At 47.9% G+C, this 24,651-nt stretch overlaps 1 protein-coding gene across 1 annotated transcript in view; it reads right to left on the reverse strand.

Moving 5' to 3' along the window:
• Positions 1-11,054: 11,054 nt before the first annotated feature.
• PLS3 (plastin 3) overlaps positions 11,055-24,651 on the reverse strand; it is a 105,204-nt gene continuing 91,607 nt past the window's right edge. The window contains exon 10 of the mRNA XM_086967234.1: positions 11,055-12,305. Within this exon, the coding sequence (XP_086823360.1) occupies positions 12,173-12,305 (133 nt within the window). The 3' untranslated portion in view covers positions 11,055-12,172. The remainder of the gene's footprint in view (positions 12,306-24,651) is intronic.

Here is a 24,651-nt window from a genome sequence, read left to right on the forward strand (position 1 = left end):
AAATGAGCGCCCAAGGTGTCATGCATCGATTCCCACTCATTGTCACTAGAAGCGGTCTCAAACGTAGAAAATCGTGCACTCCATAAAACAGAACACCCGGAGCTGTGTGTGGAGGGTCCACAGACCCGGCAGTTACATTTTCACCTAACGTTTGTCTAACTCTATATTACTGCCAACTTTGCTTAGCATAAGCAACAGCTAACCATTCACAAACAATGTTTATATACCAATTGCAAATTAAAGAAAAAAAATTAATGCAAAGCATTGTCATTTCCAATGCCAGTAACTCAAACTTTAATGCTGCGAGACCTATTGCATTGCAAATGCTTGTTTTGACAGGATTCGGTCACAGTAGCACATTGCCTTAAACATGATTCTGTTCTCCACCGGCAGCCAGTGCAATCCTGCCAGAGCCTTTGTTATGGATATTTTTGGGAGGTTCAGCAGTAGGCAGGCTGCCGCGTTTTGTACCGACTGAAGTTTAGTCAGCCATTTTTTGGATGCACCCGGATATAGAACATAGCCATAGTTCATTTGGAAGGTAACCAAGACATGTACTATGGTTTTCTTTGCGCTAGACTAACATGTCAAGGAGTTTTCTCAGGACTTTGAGGGTCCCAAAACATTTCCCCGCCACTTTCCGGATTGGACTGTCGAATGTCAGTTTGGAGTCAAACACCACTCTGAGGTTTTTTACTTCTGCTTTTGGGGTTGGTAGTTGGCCTAACGCCTCAGGCCACCAAGCTGATGACCAAATGGTTGGGGCCTTACCCACAATCAGTACCTCTGTTTTGTTTCCATTGAGCTTCAAGCAATGGTTGGACATCCATGCTGCTACATCCTCCAGACACCTGGAGAATTGGTGAGCTGTCTGTTTGGGGTTTTGGGACAGCGTCACAATCAACTGAGTATCATCAGCATATGACACAATGGTCACGTTATGGTTCTCCACTCGCTCTGCAAGTGGTCCCACGTACAAGTGAAATAGCGTGGGGCTCAGTACAGATCTCTGTGGGACTCCTTGAAACAGGGGGGGACTCTTAGATGTGTATGCCTGTTGTGTGACTTGAAAGCTCAGCGAGGGGAATGATGTCATCCAGCGCAGCGCCCCCAACGCTGCATGTCTCTAATCTTTGAAGAAGATCATGGGAGACGGTATCAAATGACGCAGTGAAATCTAGCAAGATCATTGGAGCCGTCTGCCCTTAATCTGCATATTGTCTCATTGTTTTAATGGCCAGGAGTAGTGCCGACTCTGTGGAGTGTGCAGCTCTGAAGCAGATTGTGAGGAGTGCAATAGATCATTCTTGGTCATATGGTTAGTTAGCTGCTTGTTACTTTCTCTGCAATTTTTGCAACGAAAGATAGTAGTGAGATCGGGCATACATTTTGTAATACTGCTTGATCTATGGACAGCTTTTTTTTTAGTGGACATTCTATCGCTTGCTTCCATTTTAAGGTAACTTCTCCCAGCTGAATGGAGCGTGCTATTAGCTCAGAGATGTATGGCATATTGATGTGTCCTCCATGCATTAGCATCTCTGGGCGAGCTGGATCTAATTGGGATCCGGATTTAATTCCGCTTGCCGCGATCTTCAGTTCTAACTCCTGCACCTTAAATTATCCAAAGGTCTCTCAATTGAATGTTGTATTCAGCCTACAATCTGGGCTCTTGCCCTTACGTGCTTTTGCTGGAAAAGCATCATATTTTCGCCACTTTTTCGGCATAGTAGTCTGCTACTTTATTTGAGTTCTCCATTGAGGAGGTTGCTGCGTTATTTAGGTTTTCACATGATTTGAGGAATTTCGGTACGGAGAACATTTCTTTGGAGGAGTGTCTGGCCCTTTCAATCTTTTCAGTACAAAAGTCACATTGTATTTTCTTAATTAGGGCACAGTATTTTTTGAGTTATATTTTATAGCTCTTTTAACCTGCTACAATAGTCCGTCCGCCACCCACGTTCAAGCTGTTTACGTTCTTTTTGGCTCTAACCAGTGCTTCATTATACCATGGCGCAGATGCTTTAGATCTCCTGGAGCTCCTCGTGGTCCAGGGCGCTATCTCATCTAGTGCGTCAGTTATCCATGTCTCAAGTGGTCTATTCGCCATGTTAACATCCTTCTCCAGGTTATGATTCTTTTTTTCTAAAACATAGTTTTATTGATTTTCACATTTAACTTGTATTGTACAGGGTCGTGGCATTGCATAACATTACAATATGCACTGTGCAACAGTACCTGCATCATGCTACAACAGTACTTGCTCCTTTTACTACAAGAACCAAGCAAATAGATTTTTAATAGTGACACTATTACTGAATTCCTCTGTTTTAATTATTGACAATTCAGATCGGCGATACAACAGCCGCTTGTTAACTTTTATGCAAATGCACCATGCACCTGTATGCAATTACATTACTGTCACGTCGGATCAAATGATATATAAACCCACAACTGTATGTACCCCCCCCCCCCACCCTCCAATCCTGCGTATATGCAAAAGTCCTCATCAAGTACGGTCATTGGCACTGGCATGATTGTTTCCTACATCCTGCTCATTACACTGTTGTTTATATCTAGGACCATGCAGGTCTGGTCCGTGGATTTAGTCACCTCCTTGTGTATTACTGGCAATGATGTCAAGGGCTATGTCCAGGGATCTACATGCTTCCAACATGACATCCCAGTCCATCGCAATCAGAGTCTTTCGCAGCCCTCTCGCCTCTTCCCGCCTCAATGCGGCACTCGCTGCTCCTCCCCATCGCACCAATTCGCTGTGCCATGCATGTATAGTGGGTGGTGTTTTTTACTTCCACCGCATGGTGATTGCATGTACTGCCAATAGGAGCGCCAGATTCTCAAATCTATATTGCAGCTAATATTTGGAAGTTCCCTTCAGTAATCCCAGGATACAGCCCTCAACTGTGACAGCTACCTCCCTGTGTGTGATATCCTTCGTATGTCTTCTGATCGATTCCCAGTACTCTCCAATCCATACACAGGACCATAACATGTGCACTAGGTCTGCTCCCTCTAGTTTGCATCTGGGGCAGTGGTGACGCGCTGCCGGGTACATCTGGTCTAGTTTGTGTGGCGTAAAGTACGCCCTATGTAAGATCATAGTTTGGATATACTTAAAATGCGTTTTTCGCGATACCTTTTTAGGGTATTCCATCACTCTCTCCCATTCCTTGTCTTCAAGGGCCCTGTTTATGTCGCCTTCCCAGGCATTGCGAAGCGGTGTCAGATCAACCTGCATGTGGGAGCCTATCCCTACATACAACCACCTAATGAGATGTTGGCCCCTACCTATGTAGTACAGTGTTTTGACTAGGTCATTAGTGGGGAGTTCCTGCCTTTGTGGGGCCCAATACTTTCGAACATATTGTAGCAGTACTGCATGTAAGATCTAGATGGGCTGGTGCACCAGTTTCTCTAACAAAATTATCGTGGTCTAGTAACACCCCCTCACTAAAGAGATCGGTCACTGGAGTGACCGCCATATCCACCCAAGGTGCGAGCCTGCGCATTGACAGGCATCCACCTTGTAAGGGAATGCCAAGCAGAGGTAGGCATAGGCAGGGCACTCTCTAGTGTATTGTAGCGCCGTGCGCAGAAGAGGGGGGGAGATCCCGCGGGATCTTGCTATGTGACAGTAAAAGGGTGTGCAGCGCCCCTGTCCTAAGTCCTGTTCAGTCACCACTATCTACTGAACGTTACGCCCTGCTGTCCAAAAGGACAGCCACTGTAGTTGGCAGGCATAAAAATACGCCCTGAGATCAGGCACCCCTAGGCCCCCTCCAGACGTGCTGCGCTGCAATTTCTTTTAACTAATCCTCCGCCTACCTGACCCCCAAATAAGTTCAATTAGTAATGTGTTCATTAATTTAAAAGTTTTGCCTGGGAGCATAAGTGGTACGTTTATAAAATAATAGAGCATCCGTGGAAGGACTACCATTTTTGCGATTGCTGCCCTACCCGCTACAGACAGCCGTAGGGTGGTCCAGAAATTAATGCTAGATCATAAGGCTCACAGCTCTGTTCAAGTTGCCCTCTAATATGTCTGTCAGGGTCCTGTACACTTGGATGCCTAAATACTTAAGTGTGAGGTGCAACCTTGAACTGTAGTGTGCCAAATTGAAAGTCTAGCAGAGGCGCCTGCTTTTTAAAGAAGAATACTGTTGATTTTGCTGGGTTAATAGCAAGACCTTACAGTTGTTCAAAGCTCTCAAATATCGCGGCCATGGTATCCATAGGGGTGCGAAGATCATGCAGATATAGAATGGCATCGTCAACATACGCCGACAGCAAGTGCGTGGTGCCACCCACCGTTATCCCCATATCAGTCAGTTCCGGCCTGATCTTTAATGCCAAAGGCTCAAGCGCCACTATAAAAATAAGTGGCGATAGTGGGCACCCCTGCCTCGTTCCTCTAGTATCTGATATTCAGCCGATATGTGCCCTCCTGTCCGCGCTCTAGTTGTGGGAGCACTATATAAAAGTCAGATCCATCGGATATACTCTTCCGGCAACCCTGAATATGTAATCCCATTTAATTGTGTCGAACGCTTGGCGCATATCTAACGAAACGCAGCCCGCATGATCGTCTCGGTTCGGGGCTTCTGCAAGTAGATGGTGCAGCTTTCTAGTGTTCAAGGACGTGCTGCGCTTTGGCAAAAAACCAGTCTGGTCTATATGGATCAATTTGTTCAACGTCGGCAGGAGTCTATTGGCCAGGACTTTACTAAGTATTTTGTACTCCGTCATCAGTAGTGATAGAGGACAGTAGCCAGCCATGTCAGTGGGGTCCCTGCCGGGCTTTGGTAGTGACATCGCCTGCGCTGGGGTGAGGGGCAAACCACCTTCTTTTAGAGCTTCTTCATATAAAATTTCCAACTGGGGCACAAGGAGCTCCGCATAAGTAGCATAAAATTTGGCTGGCAGGCCATCCAACCCAGGGGTTTTGTTTCGGGGGAGACCCTTAATGGCTGCCTTGATGTTTGACTGAGTGATGGGGCCCAGTGACTCTTTCAGTGCAGCCGCAGACAACTGGGGGCATGGAATTACGGACAGAACCTCGTCTATGTGTGTACTCACTTCTTCCTCAGGTTCACTATAGAGTCTGGCATAGTATTGTCTGAAGGCCATTAATCACCCTGGGTAGACTCTATACCTCCCGTTAAGGTGGTGACCTTGTTAATAACAATGTTAGGGGGAGGGTCATCTCACAGTAATTTTGCCAACAGGGTCCACGCTTTGTCTGCCTCTGTGTGACTCAATTGTGTGTACCTTTGATAATCTACAACATGGAGTGACTCCAGCAGTTCAGCTGGTCTGATTCTAGCATCCTACAACGGGGCTCATTTGTCTGCTTTCAGCACAGCTTCTTGCTCCAGCCTATTTAGTTTCTCTTCTACATCAATCAAGGACTTGTGAACCTCTCGTCGCGCCCCTACCGTCACCCCAATCGCCTTCCCATGGATCACCTTTTTAAAGTTTCCCATTCAATCAGTCTGGTAGACGCGGTGTTACTATTGTCTGCAAAGTAATGCTGGATAGTGTCTGATATAGTATTGCGGAACACAGAGTCCTCCAGCAGCTGAGGCCACAACCGTCACGTTGGCACCGGAATGAGTATCCTGCCCCACCCAATCACCACTTCCAAGGGTTGTGGTCGGAGAAGGACTTCGCCAAGTATGTAGTAGACATCACCTGTATCGCAATGCTATTGGAACAGTGCATTCTATCAATTCTTGTGTGTAACATGTGTACTGGTGAATAGAAAGAGTACTCCCTGTGTGTGGGGTGTCTCATCCGCCAAACATCACATAACCCCCATCCCTCTGCCCATCCAAAAAATGCATTCGCTTGTTTACAAGCCCCCCTCACATGTAGGGGAGGATGCAACCCATCAAGTGTAACATTCATCACAGCATTTCAGTCCCCACCAATAATCCATGGGTAGCTCTCCTACCCCACCAGGACGACAGGCCGCGTGCTCAGGAACTTTTCCTGTTCCGAGTGTGGTGCATATATTGAAACCAGCACTACCGGTTGGCCTTCTAGGGTGCCCCTCACCAGAATATACCTCTCTTGCTGGTCCACCCTTTGCTCCACTAACGTGAAGGGCACTCCATGTCTGACCCAAATCGTAGCACCACGCGCCAACCCCGAGCATGTGGTAGAAAACACCTGCCCCGTCCACTTTTTACGAAGTTTCACCACTTCCAGCTCAAACATATGGGACTCTTGCAGGTACATTATCTGCGCCTTGCGCCTCAATAGCTGCGCATGTATTCTATGGCGCTTCTGAACCGAGCCCAGGCCCCTGACATTCCAAGTTATTGCGGTATATTTATTCTATACATGCATCGTGTATCCGGATGTGACCGCCATGCAGTCTGTTAGACAGGCGTGGTGCCATTCCAATATGAGAGAATGCACCACGCAGGACTATTTCCCTCCCCAGTAACGCCCAATACTCGGTCCGATCGTAGAACTATACCGGACCACCCAACTAAACAGAAAACATAGAAAGGTATATTGCATCTATACCAAGCCTTCGCATTTTGGGGTACGTGGCCAAACCTACCCATGCAGTGCTCTCTCCTAGTCTGGTTTACAATGGTATGCAAACAACCCCGGGCCATAATTTCAGTCAACACAATGCCATTATAACAAGTACATTGATATGAATAGAGTAGCCATATACGTTATTGATCAGTTCCGAGTTCACAATACTGTCCACCCAGCTAGGGAATCAGTCCATCCCCCGTCTGTGGGGTCACTGAGGGAAACAGGGCTACACTCCCCTCAGTCTGATTTCCGAGTGCCCACTTCAGAAGTGGTCAAGTCGCCGATCTGCGCCGTAGTTCGGAAGGAGGAAATCGCAAGGATCGCCATCTCATTGCCACTTTGCATCTGCTGAGTCGTTGGGCGAAGCTGCGTGTTTCTTTTGTGCAGTCGTCTTGAGCTGCGACGTCCTGCCTGCCGACCATCCTGCACAGTGGAAATCGAGGTCTGGGAGTTAGCTCTCGATTGTCTTTCTGGCTCCATCACCTCCAACCATTACTCCACATCAGCAGGGCTTTCAAAGAAGTAAGTTTTCCGCTCGTAGAGGACCCTTAATCCCGCCGGGAAGAGGAGGGCATATTGCAGGTTCAGCTCCCGTAGTTTCCTCTTATCAAAAAGCGGAGCATTGCTTCTGCACCAGAAGTGTGTAATCTGGATATAACAAGACCTTGGTGTTCTCAAAGTTTATTTGAGGTACCTCTCTTGATTTCTGTAGCAATACGTCCCAGTCTCTGTAGTTTAGAAGTTTAATTATGAGCGGTCACGGTGGGGCCCCTAGTTTCCCTGTAGGAATCCTGTGTGCCCGTTCAATACAAAAGTGGCCTGTAAGACCCTCTGAAGTGACGTGTTTCTTGAGCCAGCCTTCTATAAATCGGGCCCTATTACGCAGATGTTGTTCCTCAGTGTTCTCCCTTCTGCATCCTCCTCGCGGTCCATTAGGGTGGCGACCTGGGTCTGTAGCGGTTTGATATGGGCGGTGTTTTGAGTTTGCTGAGGGGACAAGGCTGTTAACTCCACTGCGTGGTCCTTCAACTTATCAGCAAGTTTGGCATGATCAGCCTGGAGCAGCGATAGTCCAGTCGTGAGGGTGCAGATTTGTGCCGAAATAGCTTTCCTAGAGTCTCGCACCTCTTGCAAGATTAAGTCCAGCTTGTCCGTCGTCTCCACTGCGGTAGTAGGTAGTATGCAGCTGGCCTGCTGAGAGCCGTTCATTGACGTTGCAGTGTCAGGGACGTAGTCAATCCCAGCCTCTCCTTGTTGCTTGCCTTTTACTCACCCTATCTCCGTATGTACAGGCGCCCTGTCCCGTACAATGGCAAAGGATTTGCACTCTCTGACTTCGTGAGGCTAGGCCCACAAACTGTCTGGTGTCACTGCAAGGCCCCCCACTGCACAGTGGCCTCAGCAGGTCTTGCCGCCCGTTCTCAACACAGTCAGTGGTACACTCCTTTGATCCTGGGCCTGTATGCCTCTGGCTCTCACCTCCTTGCGCAGCACTGCGTGCAGCACACCCCCGCTGCAGCCACACCACGGTGCTGTCTGCCTGTGCCCATCTGGGTCGTTTTAGGAAGGCAGGGGGTGAGAGTAATCAGTTTCCCGTCCTCTGACGGCCTTCTATATCAGTCTCCTGTTGGGCATACCACCACCAGCCCGTTATGGCCTCCCTTTTGGCTCTGGGCTGCTCTCCACTGTTGGACACTATAATGTCCCAATTGCGCATCACCAGGCGGCCGCTGGTGCACACGAGAATTCTAGGGGGCTATACCTCCTCAGGATACCAGTCTCGCCAAGCCACAGGGTCTTCCCCTCCTCTCAGCACTCTTGCGGGGTCTCCCGCCCATAATCTTCTACTCTCTGCCAACAGGGCTATACTGTCACACGCCCCCAAGCGGAGTAGGCCCGTGTAGGCTGCACAGGATAATTTCCCGGCACTCGCGTGGCCGCGTCCCAGGTCTCGCGCTCCAAACCTGGTAATGTGCACCCCCTGGGTCGCATGTGCACTCCGGCTGCGCTCCAATGCCCTCTCCCGGCTCCACCCGGACTCCGCGGTACCGCCCAAGGCCTTCCTCTACAGTACCTCAATCCTCCTCACAGCGACCTGAGTCCCGCAGCGGGCCTCTCCACAGCGTCTGCTCAGGCTGCCTCGTTCCCCATGCCCTCCCGCTGGCCCTTCAGCAAAGGGCCACCTCGTTCTACAACCGAGGCCCCACTGGGGCCCAAATGGCGCCCTGATCGGCGTCAGGTCCACTGTGCGGCACCCAGTCAAAGCAGGCGGCAGGCACCACAGAAAATGGAGTTTACAGGATGTTTACTGCCCGGGTCCGGAGCTCCCTCAAGAGGAGACCGCCATGTTCAGCAGTTGGCCCCCACCCCACCTGCCCCCCAGGTTATGATTCTTTTTCAGCAATACCTGTGCAAATGAGTTCAGGTTTAATCTGGTCCATATCATGTGCATGATTTTCTGCGCAGGCATCTCAGCCGTGGGTCTATGAGAGGGTATGGTAAAAGGGACTAAGTTGTGGTCTGACCAAGGAACTGGCTATGGTGTCCCCACCTCGATCTCAATTGAGTTGGTAAATATAGGATCTAGAGTATGTCCCGCTTGATGAGTTGGTATATTCACTTTCTGCACTAAGTCGAGTGTCATAAGGTCCTTGCATATAGATTGCACTTCCGGGTTCTCCATATTATTAAAATGGATGTTAAGATCATCTAGTATGAGGAAATTGTTATAGCGTAGAGCTGGTATTGTTATACCATTGCATATTTAGGCTTAGAAATAAAATATTACTTCTTATAAAAGTAAGTAGTAGATTGGATATTGCTTTGTTGTCCGTACAGTGTGTACTCTGAGTTATGAGTCATGATCACTAACCTGTATCTACACCCCCCTCCACCAGAGGGAGTGACTGCTCGTCCACTGAGCCAAGTGCAGAAGGGATACTGAACACAGTTGTCTAGGATCCATAGTAGGTCGGACCTCGGGACATCATGAGTAAAAAGTCTCAACCACCATGGTTGGGCCCAGTAGCCCCTGGGAGCCCTGTTGCCCTCTGAAAAATGCTCTGACAGGGCCTAATTCACAAATGTTTTGGGATGCAGATCTCACTTATGGACGCAAATACATTTACAATTGAAAATGCTGAATTCGAGACTCCGCATTTGCTTAATTTTCCAAAAACAAATTGCACTTACGACCATGGCCAATACTCAAGATTGTCGACTGTCTGCAGTCGTAAGTTTAAGGGAGAAAATATTTTCAGGGGAGGGGTAGGTGGTTAACTTTTGCAATGTAGTCAACACCCACATCGTTGTAACTGTATTTTTCAATATTTCTAAGTAGTTGTCCCCACACCAATTATATACATAAACATACGAGTTAAAAAATTACCGTATTTTCCGGCATATAAGACGACTTTTTAACCCCTTAAAATGTTCTGGAAAGTCGTGGGTCGTCTTATACGCCGGGTGTGAAATTTGAGAGTATGTTTTCATGCGTTTTTACATAGTGCGGACTTCACCCGAAGGTGTCAGACCGCTTCTCAATAGGAAATGGTGCATTACAGGAGGAAAAAGTGACATGTGTGCAAGTAGAGGTACGGTATAATACTGCAATAAATAGAGGGCACTCAAACACAAGAACTAACGTTACGTAGGCGATGGGGGCACTGTGGAAGTATCAAAAGCAAATCCACTGAAAGCGGATCTGAAAGAGGGAAATAAATTACAGTTACGGTACCGGTAATCTAACAATACTAATGTGGATAATGGCAATGTACAACACAGGGAAGTGGGGGGCACATCTGGTGAGGACATTCTATGATCCAATATGACAGCATTCACATTACCTTTTGAATTGATTTTGGATGAAATGCCAAAGAAAGGATATCAAGTACGGTAAACCAAATATCAGAAAGAATGCTTTGGGTGCAAATCTTATGCACAATTCTCCAAATGGCTATGCAGGACTGCGTTGGAAGTGGGGGTAGTCTTATACGGCGAGTACAGCACTAAACCTACATTTTATCAAGAAAAGTAGGGGGTCGTCTTATACGCCGGGTCGTCTTATACGCCGGAAAATACGGTAGCTCTAAACGGGTTGGCAAATCCAAAAGAACTTCGCAATTCTAGTGTGTGTAGAAGAAAAAGTTTCTCAACAGAAAATGAAAATCATGCAAGTAAAAATAAAAACAAAAAGGTGAGGTGCATTTGAACCTTCAACATAATGTGTACCAGGCAGGAGTACATACATAAGCCTATGATTCTCATACATTTATGTACACCTGAGAATCCCTAACCCAGACATTTTCGCATATATAGGGGTGCACGTCTGGGATTTCTATGAATCCAATAACACTTGTAAACCTACCAAAATCGTTAAAGGAAGATAACAAGGAGTTAACTAGCAACATACTAAAATACTAGGAGGTTTAGGTCTGGTTTTAATTTTTTTTAAAAGACAATAACACCAACAAAAGACATATTGAAAATGTTTTTATTTTTTACTAATGCTTTGCCATCATGATATATAACTGAGCCGCTTCAAATAGCAATATGTTCTCAAAACCTAGCAATCAGCTTGCAAAAGCATTCTTGGGAACCCAGAGTCCCCTCTTTTCTCCCTCCAATTCCGCAGATGTAAAAAAAAAAAAGTCTCCGCATCCAGAGTCAACAGCTGGAACCGAATGACAATTTTTTGGCATGTTATCTTCAATTTCTTCCCACACACTCCATTATCATATTATAATGGACAGCATTATAAATAAAAATATAACAAACTTTCATGCAGATTTGTAAAAAAATATTTCCTGGATATATGCATTAAACCAAGATACAAAAAAGAATTGCACGCCTTAGAGTATGGTCTTATTTCAATGGTTTGCATGTTGGTAATATGTATTAAGCAGAAATTCTGGATAGCTTCTAGATATCTGCCACACAAAATAGCCTCCAACTGAAGTAAAAACTTGTACTGTATTTGTGAAGTAATATGTTGAGTTATATGTTAGGAAAGGCTTCACTTGGGAATAATGCTGAAAGATACTCTCTCAAATTAGCAAAAGTTTTCCAAGCAACTTTTATTATGGTTCCACGCAGCAGAATCCGGATATAGATCTATGTATATCTTTAACAGCATGACTCCAGAGCCATGTATACAAGTTTCAACTCCTAGATCTAGAATAAACATTGGAAACCAGTTTTACGTAGAACTTAATTGGGCTTTGTTCCCACTTCGACTCATGCCATCAATAGAATAAAACAAGGAAGTAGGCGGATATTCTGCATGAGTTTGGTAGAAAAGTGTGTGCGGATGACGCAAGAGAAGACCAAGGTAGTCAATTGATACAGATGACGTGGTTTATGATGATCCTGAACTGGAGCTTAGGTTTATTCTGTGGAATGAGAGCAGTTTTGTGAGGTACATCTACTCTTCCGGAGGAAGCCGATGCTTTTGTCTTGCTGGAAAAACCAGACAGGTGCCAATAGTTCTCCAATTGAAGGTGTTCCACCCAAGAGCCCACACACATTTATCATGCACCTGTGCTGGCAGGAATGATCTGGGGGTTATTTTGGTTCCTTTGTAGCCTATATTGCACCATTACACTTTCTTCATCCCTCGGCCCATCAAGCACGCAAACACCGTCATGACCATCTTTGGTTTCACCTCCACAAGGTCTTCAGGAAGCGCATAGACTCTGGCGCCAATTCTTCTAGCCATTGATACAGCATACCTATGAAACAAGATTTGGGATTTAGTTTCAGGTTCTTTATGCAGACTACAATTTAGGACCTGAATGTGGTCAAAAGAGGAAAACGCTGCACATAAATCTAACTCTCTGTATATTGTGCACTATTTCAAAGACCTCATAGCAGCTCTATAAGCATGTAGTACTGTGCTTTAACTGTCAGTTGAAACACCCAAGGAAAATCAGTTGGAACCGTGAACAAAAGCCATAGGATCTAAAGTATCTAATATAACAGTAACAACAAAGGGCGGACAGGTCACTCTGCCACTCTGGCATTTCCCTGTCAAGCTGAGGATTAGGGGGCTCCTTTCAGAACTACCAAGACCTACGCAAGCCCCTTTTTCAGTCAGATTATACAGCAGTGTGAAGCTGGCTTGTGCATTTTTTGGGAGGGCTGATTTTGATTTCCCGGTCAGTCTGCAAGAACATCCCATGATGCTAAACCTTGCTCAAAATGTTTTAACCCCACCTCTAGCTTGAATCAGAAATGTGTAGACCCTGTTCATTTGCTTTAAGGATTTCCTGATTATGCACATCTGGTGGGGAGCGGACCATTCTCTTGATTAACTGGCCAAGACACTTCTCAACACAGAAGCAACCATAGAATCCATGAAAAGAAACAATAGAACACCTTATTAATTGAACACAGAGGCCACAACCACTTTTGCAAATGTTTAAATGCCTTATGTCACTATACGTAGGAGACCAAACGAAAATAATATCTATAAGCACCTGTTTCAGTAACATCTGTCTGAAAGAAAGAGGGCTCAAGACAGGGCAGATTTATGTGAAGCAAATGCAAAAGAGCTACCATTTCATGGTGGCTTCAGTGCAACACAGGTCTGATAACAACAGATTCATTTAGGCAGTGTTTCCTTATCGTCTAGGACGGTTTTCAAATGTGTCACCAAGAGATACATACCACATCCATCTTTTCTACTATAGTGGTTTCTGAATTATCCGCCTGTGCGAAGATTGTGTATTTCTCATCTGCACTTTGGAACCAGACCAGATGGCAGTATCATGTATCCATCCGGGGTCAAGCCAGACAATATCTGTTTTTGGGTGATGGCAGGCTGGAGGTGGTGACACTGGGAGCCATCTATTTCCTGACAACCAATACACAAGTACAAAGCACAAACGTCCCATCTAGCAATCTTTCATGAGTGACACTCAAAGGAAACAAAAGGATAACCCTAACACAGGGCTTGCCTTGTGTTCATAAAGAGATCTCTCCCTCTGGCTCCCCACACTCTTTTCATGCCTAAAGAGGATATCGCTAAGTCAGGACAAAAGTAAGGTCATGATCAGGGCCTATCCCTGCATTTCTTAAGAGACAATACTATAGCACTATGTCTGGCATGCTACCACCATTTCCATTGTGGATATCATAGCTCAAGTGACAATCAAAGATTGGTTCCACCAGACTCACAGTTTCACTTTTGGTACAAACTAACACACACCCATAACTACATAAAGCAGAATATGTGCAGAATGTAACAAAGGCCCAGCCACGTGAGGATGGGTGAAATTTATCATGACACTGTCAGCAGACCGCTCGTCCATCAGTAGGCACAGGTAAACAAACAGTGGCAAAACCAATGGGTCTCGCCTATGCAAGGCCTATTGGCTTTGGCGATGTGTTTTAGCCATGTTGTACACCACTGTGGCTGCTGTTCAGCTTGGCTAAAATTTAGTGGCGTGAGGTAGACTGGAGTGGGATAGATCGGTGTGAAGTGGGATGGAGTGGAGTGAGGTAGATTGGGGTAGAATGCAGTAGATTGTAGTGGAGTAGACTGCAGTGGGCTATATTGTTGTAGAATAGGATAGACTGCAGTTGAGCGGGGTAGATTGGAGTGAGGAAGTGGGGTAGATTGGCATAGTAGATTGGAGTGGGGTAGACGGAAATGGAATAGATTGGCGTGGATTGGGTAGACTGGGGTAGAGTGGAATGGGTGGACTGGGATAGATAGGAGTGAGGTTGATCGGGGTAGAGTGGGTTGGATCTGGGTAGATTGTTGTGGAGTAGACGAGTGTGCTAAATTAAGGTAGAGTGGGTCAGATTGGGTGGATTAGAGTAGGGTAGATTGAGGCGGATCGGGTAGATTGGTGTAGACTGGAATGACGTCGGGTAGATGGGAGTGGGTAGAGTGGTTTGGGGAAACTAGAGTGGGTTACATGGAGGTAGAGTGTGGTAGATTGGAGTAGATTAGGGTACAGTGGAGTGGAGTAGATTGGAGCAGGGTAGGTTGGGGTGGAGTACATTAGAGTGGTGTGATAAGGGTAGACTAAGTTAGATTTTATTAGAGTGGGGTAGATTTGAGTGGAGTGTGCTAGAATGGAGTGAAGTGGGGTAGATTGGGGTGCAGTGTGGTAGAGTGGTGTGGGTTGCGCTAAATTGGAGTGGGGTAAACTGGGTGGATTGGAGTGGGGTAGAATGAAGAGAAGTGGGGTAGAATGGAGAAACGTGGGGCAGATGGGGGATGTGTGGGGTAGATTGTGGTAGATTGGAGTGGAGATGGGTAGTTTGGGGAAGAGTGGGGAACATTAGGGTTGGAGGGGGTAGAGTGAAGTGTGATAGATTGGGGGATAAGCACAGGGTAGACTGGAATGGAGTTGTTTAGATTGGGGTAGATTGAAGTATGGTAGTTTGGAGTAGGGTATATTAGGGTGGGATGGATTAGAATGGTGTGGAGTGGGGTACATTGGGTGTGGTAGATTGTGGTGGATTGGGTTAGACTGGAGTGGGGTAGACAGTGAAGTGGATTGGGGTAGAATAAAGTGGGATAGATCAGGGTGGACTGGAGTGGGGAAGATTGAATGAAGAGGAGTAGGGTAGACTGGGGATGAATAGAGTGTGGTAGACGAGTGAAGTGGGTGGATTGGGTGGATTAGAGTGGGGTGGATTGGAGATGAGTGGGGTAGATGGGTGGAGTGGGGTAGACTGGGAAAGAGTGTGGTCGATTGGGGTAGAGAAGTAGGGTAGAGTGGAGTGGGGTAGAGTGGAGTGGATTAGAGCAAGGTAGATTGGAGTGGAGTACAGTAGGGCAGGGTAGATTAGGTGGAGGGGGTTAGATGTCATCAGTGATGTCATTTGAGATGTCATCAGTGATGTCACTAGTGATGTCACTGACCATGTCATGAGTGATGTAATATGTGACATCATCAGGAGTGCATTGTGGGCGCGCGAGTTATAGTTAGCTGAACTAACTATAACGGGGGAATTTCAATGGTTTTGTGCGAGTAAAATGTCCAGCTAACTAGAACGCCCCTGAAACCTATGTTTTTTTCAGCGAATTTCTATGTTTAAATGCTAATTCCTAACTATAACTGGCCTGAAACCTATGGCTTTTTCAGTGAATTTCAAAGGTGTTTTCAATGCTAATTTGTAACTATTACGTACCTGAAACCTATGGCTTTTTAAGTGAATTTCTAAGGTTTTTTAAAGGCTAGTTTCTACCAATGCCTACAGCGGTACGGCATGTGGAGAAAGAAGGAAAAACACACAGAAAGAAGCAAAAGAAATGCAGAAGAAACAACAAATCCTCAAAGACGAGAAAAGTGCAGGAAGAAGGTAGACGAGCAGAAAGAGCAAACAGAGCAGCAGAAAGAGGCCTTTTTGCTAAATCATCCTGTACTCTTAACTTTTTTAGATGGGTACAGCTGAAACGGACTGACTAACCAGTCCTAGAGCTAGTGCTATAAGACACTTCGAATACAGTTAAAACACCCACATACACCAGGGAACACTATGCGTTGGGGTACCCCTGTGATTAGCATGACCTCCTCTGTAAGCCCCTAGTGTATAATAGGGCAAGGGGATTAAAACTACCTCTTAAAACGCATCAAGGGCGCGTTTGCATACTGGTGAAGGGAGGGGCAGGCCTGAGGTGACGTGTGCAAACACGCCCAGTGGCACGTTTTTAAGTTGGCGGATTAAGTCCCCTTGAATCCTGAGGCTCCCTGGGGTCCAACTAGCCCACTAGATACCTCCAGTAAGCGCCTCAGAGCAGCGTTGCACAGAGTTGTAAAAAGGGGCACGGCCTGCACCACCTCTTTGCAACGCAGCGCAGTGTCGCTTACTGGAAGCACCTGGTGGGCTAGTTGGCCCCCAGGGACCCTCAGGATTGAAGGGAAATTTCCCCAACTTAAAACACGCCACAGGGCGTGTTTGCACACGTCACCTCAGGCTCCGTCCCCTCTCTTCACCTCTGTGTAAATGCGCCCTGTGTGGCCGTTCTAAGATGAGAGATTAAGTCCCCTTGAATCTTAAGGGTCCCTAGGCTCAAACTAGCCCACTAGGTACCTTCAGTAAGCACCACAGAGCTGTGTTTCAGAGGTGTAAAAAGTGGTGGGGCCTCTGAACACCTGTCTGCAACACAACTCCCTGGCGCATACTGGAGATACCGGTTGAGCTAGTTGGCCCTCAGGGACCCTCAGTATTGAAAGAGAATTTACTCCCCAACTTACAACTCGCCACGGGGCACGTTAGCACAATGGTGAAGGAAGGGGGTGTGGCCTGAGGTGACATGTCTGCAAACACGCCCCGTGGCGCGTTTTAAGTTGGGGAATTAATTCCTCTTCAATCCTGAGGGTCCCTGGGGGCCAAGTAGCCCACCCTGTACTTCCAGTATGCGCCAGAGAGCTGCATTGCAGAGAGGTGTTCAGAGGCCATGTCCCTTTTTACAACACTCTGCAACGCAGCTCCGTGGCACTTATTGAAGGTACCTGGCACCCAAGGGACCTCAGGATTGAAGAGGAATTAATTTCTAGACTAAAAACGCACCACAGGGCGTGTTTGCACACACATCACCTCATGCCCCGCCCCCTCCCTTTACCACTGTGCAAACAAGCCCTGTGGCTCGTTTTAAGTTGGGGGATTAAGTCCCCTTGAATCCTAAGGGTCCCTGGGATGCAACTAGCCCGCCAGGTACCTCCATTAAGCTCCACAGAGCTGCGATGCAGAGCGGTGTAAAAAGGGGTGTGGCCTCAGAACACCTCTCTGCAACGCAGATCCCTGGTGCATACTGGAGGTACCTGGTGGGCTAGTTGGCCCCCAGTATTCAAGGGGAATTTGTTCCCCCTCTGCAAACGTGCCAGGGGGCAAAGGCGCCTCCCCCCATCCGTGATCCAGTTTTTTTTTTTTTAAGAAGGGGGGGGGGGGGGGGGGGGGCGGGTAGCCCCCCTTTTTCTAATTTTTTTGCCCTGGTGACGCCATCCTCCACGGCCTGCCCCCATTTTTTTTTTTATAATAAAAACGTGACATTTGTATTCAGTGGGAATGGAGAAACCGTGCAACCAGACGGCTCCTGATATACGTACATACAAGAAGGCGTAATTGTATGGTACGAACGTTAATTAGGTTTTTTTTCTTTTACATTTGAGATGTGGAAAAGTCGTCCTCTCTTTGTATCTCAGAAACATTGGTTACACGAGGAGGACATCTGCAAGTCTATACCAAACACTGGTGCCGCATAATAAAACTGCTTTCATGCAAGAGGACAATACAGGCGCCTTGAGGCTGTGTCTTCTTGTGGGTGACTGACTGCTGTAAGATCACACATATCATTGACGAGTCCATAACACCAGCTGACGAAGGCTATGCATTCTTGAAAGCAGTTCTTCTTAAAGGAGGTGGTGAAAGCAGGTCCTCCGGTAGGGTGCGGTGTAAAGTGTGTATGAATGAAGAGGGGCTCTGTGCTCATGGGGAGATGCTGTGTGGAGGCTTGAGTGCCGGATCTATGATGGGAAGGGACGAGTAGGGAATGGGGGTGGGAGGTTAGGAGAAGGATGGGAACGGCATGGAAGGGAAGGAAGGATAGGATAGGGAAGGGCAGAGGAGAGGATGGAAGAGAATGATAGGAGAGAGATGTGATTGCAGGGCATTGGAAGGGCATGGCATTGGAAGAGAAGGGCATTGGAAGTGAGTGGATTGGAGAGTTAGGGAAGGGGAGGTAAATGGATGTACAGGTGGGAAGAAGGAGGAAGTGAAAGACAAAGGGAGAGGAACAAAAGACGGTACCAGCAAGATGGTGAAAGGAAGGAATAAAGGAAGGAATAAAGGACGGATAGAAGCATGGGAGTTCGGATGAATGCACTTTGCGCCTCTCGGCTGCTCCTCGCCTCACCTCGTGATTCCAGACATTCATTAACCAGTGTGCCTCGACCCTCCGTGGCGCGCCTCGCAGGCCAGTCCTGGGCAGACTGTGTGAAATCTGTCGCCCATCAACTGTGAAAAGGCATTGCTCTTGTGGGACTGCCCTGAGCGATCCTGCGCCCCTCGGCCTGGTCCCTGCCGCCCTCACCACTTGAACCTCGAAAAGGCCTGGACTTAAGTCTGAGGGAGCAGTGGCAGTCCTGTCTCCATAACCTGGAGACCACCGAAGGCCCTTCCCTGCTGCTTAGGCTGGGTTGGGGGGGGGGGAGGATGGTTCCAAGAGTAAAAGATCATCCAGAAAGACCGCGCCAATCAGACTGGAGGAGGCATCGCCATCGTTCACAAGAGCACCATCCGCATCTCGACCAACACCAACGACACCATCACAGCCGCCGAACACCTGCACTTCCAGATCCACACCGACCCCAAGACCACCCTCCGAGGCACCCTCATCTACAGACCCCCGGGACCACGCACACAATTCAGCGAAGACATCGCTGACTTCATCAGCCCGCACGCCCTCCCCTCCGCTGACTACATCCTCCTCGGGGACCTCAACTTCCACCTGGAGAACAACAACGACCGCAACACCACCACCCTGCTGGAGAACCTCGCCAACCTCGGACTCAAGCAGCTGGTGACCACCCCCACCCACTACGACGGCCACATGCTTGACCCGGTCTTCTCCTCCAGCAAGGACATCTCCTTCAGCCACGCCACTGGACTCCACTGGACAGACCACAGCTGCGTCCACTTCAGCTTCAGGAAGAACACCATCCACCACCACCAGCAACAGGTTGCTCGCAGAAGCTGGAACAAGATCACAACCGACCAGCTCGCCGCATCCCTGAGCCAGGACCCCTCCCGCCAGCTCAGCGAACCCCAGCCAGGCCATCAACAACCTAACGATGTGGATCAGCAAGTGCGCAGACGACCTAGCCCCACTGAGGACCCCGCCCAGCAGACCCGGCAGTAAGAAAGCACCATGGTTCACCGACGAACTCAAGAGCTCCAAGAAGAACTGCCGAGCCCTCGAGAGAGCCTGGCGCAGAGACCCGACAACAGACAACATGACCACCCTCAAGATCGCCACTCGAAAACACCACCAACTGATCCACACCACCAAGAAAACAGCATTCAAGGAACAACTGGACAACAACGCCCACAACAGCAAGGAACTCTTCAACATTGTCAAAGAGCTCTCCAACCCCAGCGCCGGAAACAACAACATCACCCCATCGCAAGACCTCTGCAACTCCCTCGCCTCGTACTTTCACAACAAGATCGCAGACATACACAACAGCTTCAGCACACAGCCGACGCTCCTTACAGCCGCACCAACGCCCCCACCACCGCCCTCCGCGCCTGGACCCCGATCGACACAGAAGACACCATCTGCACGATGAACTCCACCCACTCCGGATCACCAACCGACCCCTGCCCTCACCACGTCTTCAACAAGGCCGACTCAGTCATCGCTCCCCATCTACGGGACATCATCAATGCCTCCTTCGATTCCGCAACCTTCCCGGAGAGCTGGAAGCATGCCGAACTCAGCGCCCTCCTGAAGAAACCATCAGCCGACCCCACCGACCTCAAAAACTACCGCCCCATCTCGCTCCTCCCGTTTCCCGCCAAAGTCATCGAGAAGACCGTCAACAGACAGCTGGCCGCCTTCCTCGAGACAAATGGATTCCTCGACCCCTCGCAGTCCGGCTTCCGAGCCAACCACAGTACCGAGACCGCCCTCATCGCAGCCACCGACGACAACCGAGCCCTGCTTCATAATGGTGAAACAGCGGCCCTCATCCTCCTGGACCTCTCCGCAGCGTTCGACACTGTCTGCCACCGCACCCTGGTGAAGCGCCTCAGCAATGTCGGAATCCAAGAGAAGGCACTAGAATGGATCATCTCCTTCCTCAGCGGAAGGACACAGAGTCCGCCTCCATCCGTTCAGATCAGAAGCCACCGAAGTCATCTGTGGCGTCCCTCAAGGCTCCTCGCTCAGCCCCACCCTCTTCAACGTCTACATGAGCCCTCTGGCGGCCATCGCACGCCAACACAACCTCAACATCATCTCCTACGCCGACGACACCCAGCTGATCCTCTCCCTCACCAACGACCCCGCCACCGCCAGAGCCAACCTACACGAAGGGATGAAAAACGTAGCTGAGTGGATGATGAACAGCCGCCTCTAACTGAACTCAGATAAGACGGAAGTCCTCATCCTGGGATCATCGCCCTCCGCCTGGGACGACTCCTGGTGGCCCCCGGCCCTGGGCAGCGCACCCAAACCAACAGACCACGCACGCAACCTGGGCTTCATCCTTGACTCCTCCCTCTCCATGACCAGACAAGTCAACGCCGTCTCCTCGTCAAGCTTCAACATCCTACGCATGCTACGGAAGATCTTCCGGTGGATCCCCACCGACACCAGGAAGACGGTCACCCAAGCCCTCGTCACCAGCCAACTGGACTACGGCAACTCCCTCTACGCCGGAACCACTGCAAAACTCCAGAAACTACTCCAGAGGATCCAGAACGCCTCAGCCTGACTCATCCTGGACATCCCCTGACACAGCCACATCTCCACACACCTAAGAGACCTGCACTGGCTCCCCGTCAACAAAAGAATCACGTTCAGACTCCTCACCCACGCACACAAGGCGCTCCACAACCAAGGCCCAGGATACCTCAACGCCCGCCTCAACTTCTTCACTCCCACCCGCCAGCTCCGATCGACCAGCCACGCCCTCGCAGCCGTCCCCCGCATCCGAAGAACCACAACAGGAGGAAGATCCTGCTCCTTCCTGGCCGCCAAGACGTGGAACTCCCTCCCCCCCAAGCGCCTTGAGACCCTCCGGGTGAGTAGCGCGCTATACAAATGCTGTGATTGATTGATTGATTCCCTTGCACAGCGCCTACAGCTTCAATTCTGTCGGAAAGTGCAGGCTATTCGCATTCTCCAACGAGCTTTTCTTGAGTGTGCGCTAGCGCCAAGAAGTGGTGTCTGTGGCCCTTTTTTACAACGCACTACATATGCTCTGACTGAATATCTAGAAGATGTCTGTCCCTTCATCTGGAATTATTAGGACTCCTCACGGTGTAAAAAGCAGGGATTTTTCAATTAAAGCCTTCAATGACTTCAGTTAAAGCGACAGAGCAAATGACGAGATGCAAGGGCGCGAGGCTCTGTGCGCCTCTCTGAGTTTAGATTTTTAGGCGCGTTATACGAGGCATGATGGGGCCCGTTTACAACACGAGCAAGTTACAAATTAGAACTGTATGGTTATGTGACTTACATAGTTTCACATCGCGGCTGCTCAAATGGCTAGATCGTCCACTGGGAATCTATAATCCAGAGTTCAAATCCTTGTATGTTGACTTAACACCGTGTGATCCTGGGCAGCTCTATGAATCTCGCCATGGTTTTCAAAAATAATATTTTTTTTGTTTCAGCAGCGGGATGCGCGGATCCTACACGCATCCCGCAATTTAAAATAAAGAAATACATTTTGGGCCTTGGGGGTCCTTGTGGGGCCCCCCTCGGTTCTTCCGAGGCACAAGAAGTGCACCAGACACCATCAACTAAACTGTTACCTGGCCTAAAAGTCAATGATTTAGAACTAATACAAGAATTGGAAGCACTGCGTAATGAAATCCCAAGCTCAGGCTCCACAGAAGAACATTTTGGTTTTAAACACCCCGGGCTACACTAAATTTAAACCCAAATCTACCTTCACCCCATTAATGTTGCATGACAACATCGATATTTTTCATGAATTTGCTGTCACCGGGATCAAGAAACTCTATGCAACAATATTACGAAAGAAACGCAAATATTTAGCACAAAACTGCTATGCGAACCTGGTCAAGAAAATACAGGCGGACAATAACATAATTATCCGCCAATCAGACAAAGGGGGCAATGTTGTCCTTTGGCCACGCTCTCTTTACATGGAGGAGGCTCACCTACATTTTAATGATGCACTCCGCTACAAATGGTGTGACGTTTGCACTGTTAGAAAAGCACAGGCAGAATTTCACACACTACTTGTAGGCTGGAAAAGTTCGCGGTTACGGAGCCAGGACAAATTCAGATTCCTAAAAAATGGACACCCAGTAATGCCCGTCTTCTACTTGATCCCCTAAGTCCACAAGAACCCTGAGAAACCCCCGGGCAGACCTATCATCTCTGCACGCAGTGGACTGTTGGAAAATACTACCATGTACATTGACTCTTTCCTCCAAGAATTTGTTAAAGATCTGCTATCCTATGTTCAGGATTCTGGTGATTTTTCGAGGAAGTTCGATTGTGTATTATGGGATTCAGAATATTGGTTAATAACACTGGATGTTTCAGCTCTATATACTAGCATCCACCACCTTGATGGGCTGGGCGCTATTCAATTCTATTTGGGAAGAAGACCAATCCAAATGTCTGAGCACAAAAAGATGTTGTTAGCCATGATCTCTTATTGCCTGCACGACAACTTTTTCATGTTCAACAATCAGTATTTCCAGCAGATCAGGGGTGTTGCTATGGCGGCCTGCTTTTCTCCCAGTTATGCATGTTTGCAAATGGGCTACTGGGAGGAGCAGGTCCTCCATGGCATTCACCATGATATTTTTGTAGAACATGTGGTGCATTGGTACCGCTATATTGATGACATTTTTAATATGGCGCGGTACAAAACAGGCTGTAGATTTCATTCACATGATCAACAACAAAGCATTGAACTTTGTACCAATATCAGTCAAGAGCATATTTACTTTTTAGATGTGGAAACTGCTGCTAGAAATAAACTTGAGACGGTACTCTATAGGAAACCAACGGCAGGCAACACAGTGCTGCATGCCAAGAGTCACCATCCGGCGCATCTGATATGCAGTATCCCCTATAGGGAGATGCTGCACATCAGACGCATTTGCAGCACTGAGTCTCAATGTAGGCTAGCTCAGGAGGCCAGCAAAGTATGATTCTGGGCCAGAGGGAACACAGTGATAGCAATAGACACGGCTATCCGGAAGGCGAATTTAATCCCTAGAAAGGAGGCTCTGCTATATAAAAGAACTTTGGCAGCAGACCCCGATACGGCCAAACAGACGGCTAGGCTCAAACTGACATACAATAGACAGCACCAAGCTCTTCGTAAGATCATCAATAGGAATTGGAACTTGGAGCGAAATGACCCGGTTATTGGTGGTTCAATGTCAGTCAAACCTGAAATATCCTTCAGAAAAGCACGTTCTATGAGCGATGCTCTGGTCAAGTCTAGTCTCGAGGTGGCAACTAATACAACATGGTTGCAGGCTAGCAAGGGATTCAGAAAGTGCTCTTCGTGTAAAGCTTGCAAACACGGGGTCAGCAAAACAGAGTACGCAATACAGTTTTCTGATATTCCCCGTGTTATCCACAAACAGCTGACGTGCAAGACTGAGTTTGCGGTGTATGTGCTGGTGTGTCCGTGAGGCCTGCAATATGTTGGGAGTACCAAGTTGCAGATCCACAAGGGGATACTCCATCAGGGTCATCAACACCAGTGATGCCGCCTACCCAGTCGCACGACATTTTAAAGACCATCATGAGAACAAAAGTCAGCGGTTACAACACTTTGTCATAGATGCGGTCTCTCCCATTAGAAGGGGTGGTAATCGTGAGGCCATCTTACGAGCACTAGAAACAAGGTACATTGTGGAATTAGACTTTAAGTCCCCTCTAGGCCTGAACGCTAGCGAAGACTTTCATACCGGTCTCTAGTCTAAAACCCCAAGAACAGTAGCACCATTGTGAGCTGAATAGTTTTTGGAAATTCTCCTCTGTTATAACAATCTGACTTTGGGATGCGCAATGGTGCTTTGTTGCCTCTCCCGCACAACACATTGTTTTTAAATGGTCTGTTTTTATGATGGATTTTTAAATAAGAGTTTGCTCCTTCACATTTTTTGTATCTATTTTGCACTTACTGTACAGTTGTTTGCACTATATTACCATATGGGCGCAGGGGCCTTTAATCTTGTGGATTGGGTCCTTTGATAGAAATTAACCCACTTGGGTTTCATTGTTTTTGCACACTGCTCTATTTTGCACAGATGCATTGAATTTGCACATATGGGAAATTTATTTTAAAATATGAATTTATTTTAAAACATTAAGTCTCCTATTATAGAGAA

The sequence above is a fragment of the Lissotriton vulgaris genome, chromosome 4_1 (genome assembly GCF_964263255.1).
Source record: "Lissotriton vulgaris chromosome 4_1, aLisVul1.2, whole genome shotgun sequence".
NCBI classification, from domain to species: domain Eukaryota; kingdom Metazoa; phylum Chordata; class Amphibia; order Caudata; family Salamandridae; genus Lissotriton; species Lissotriton vulgaris.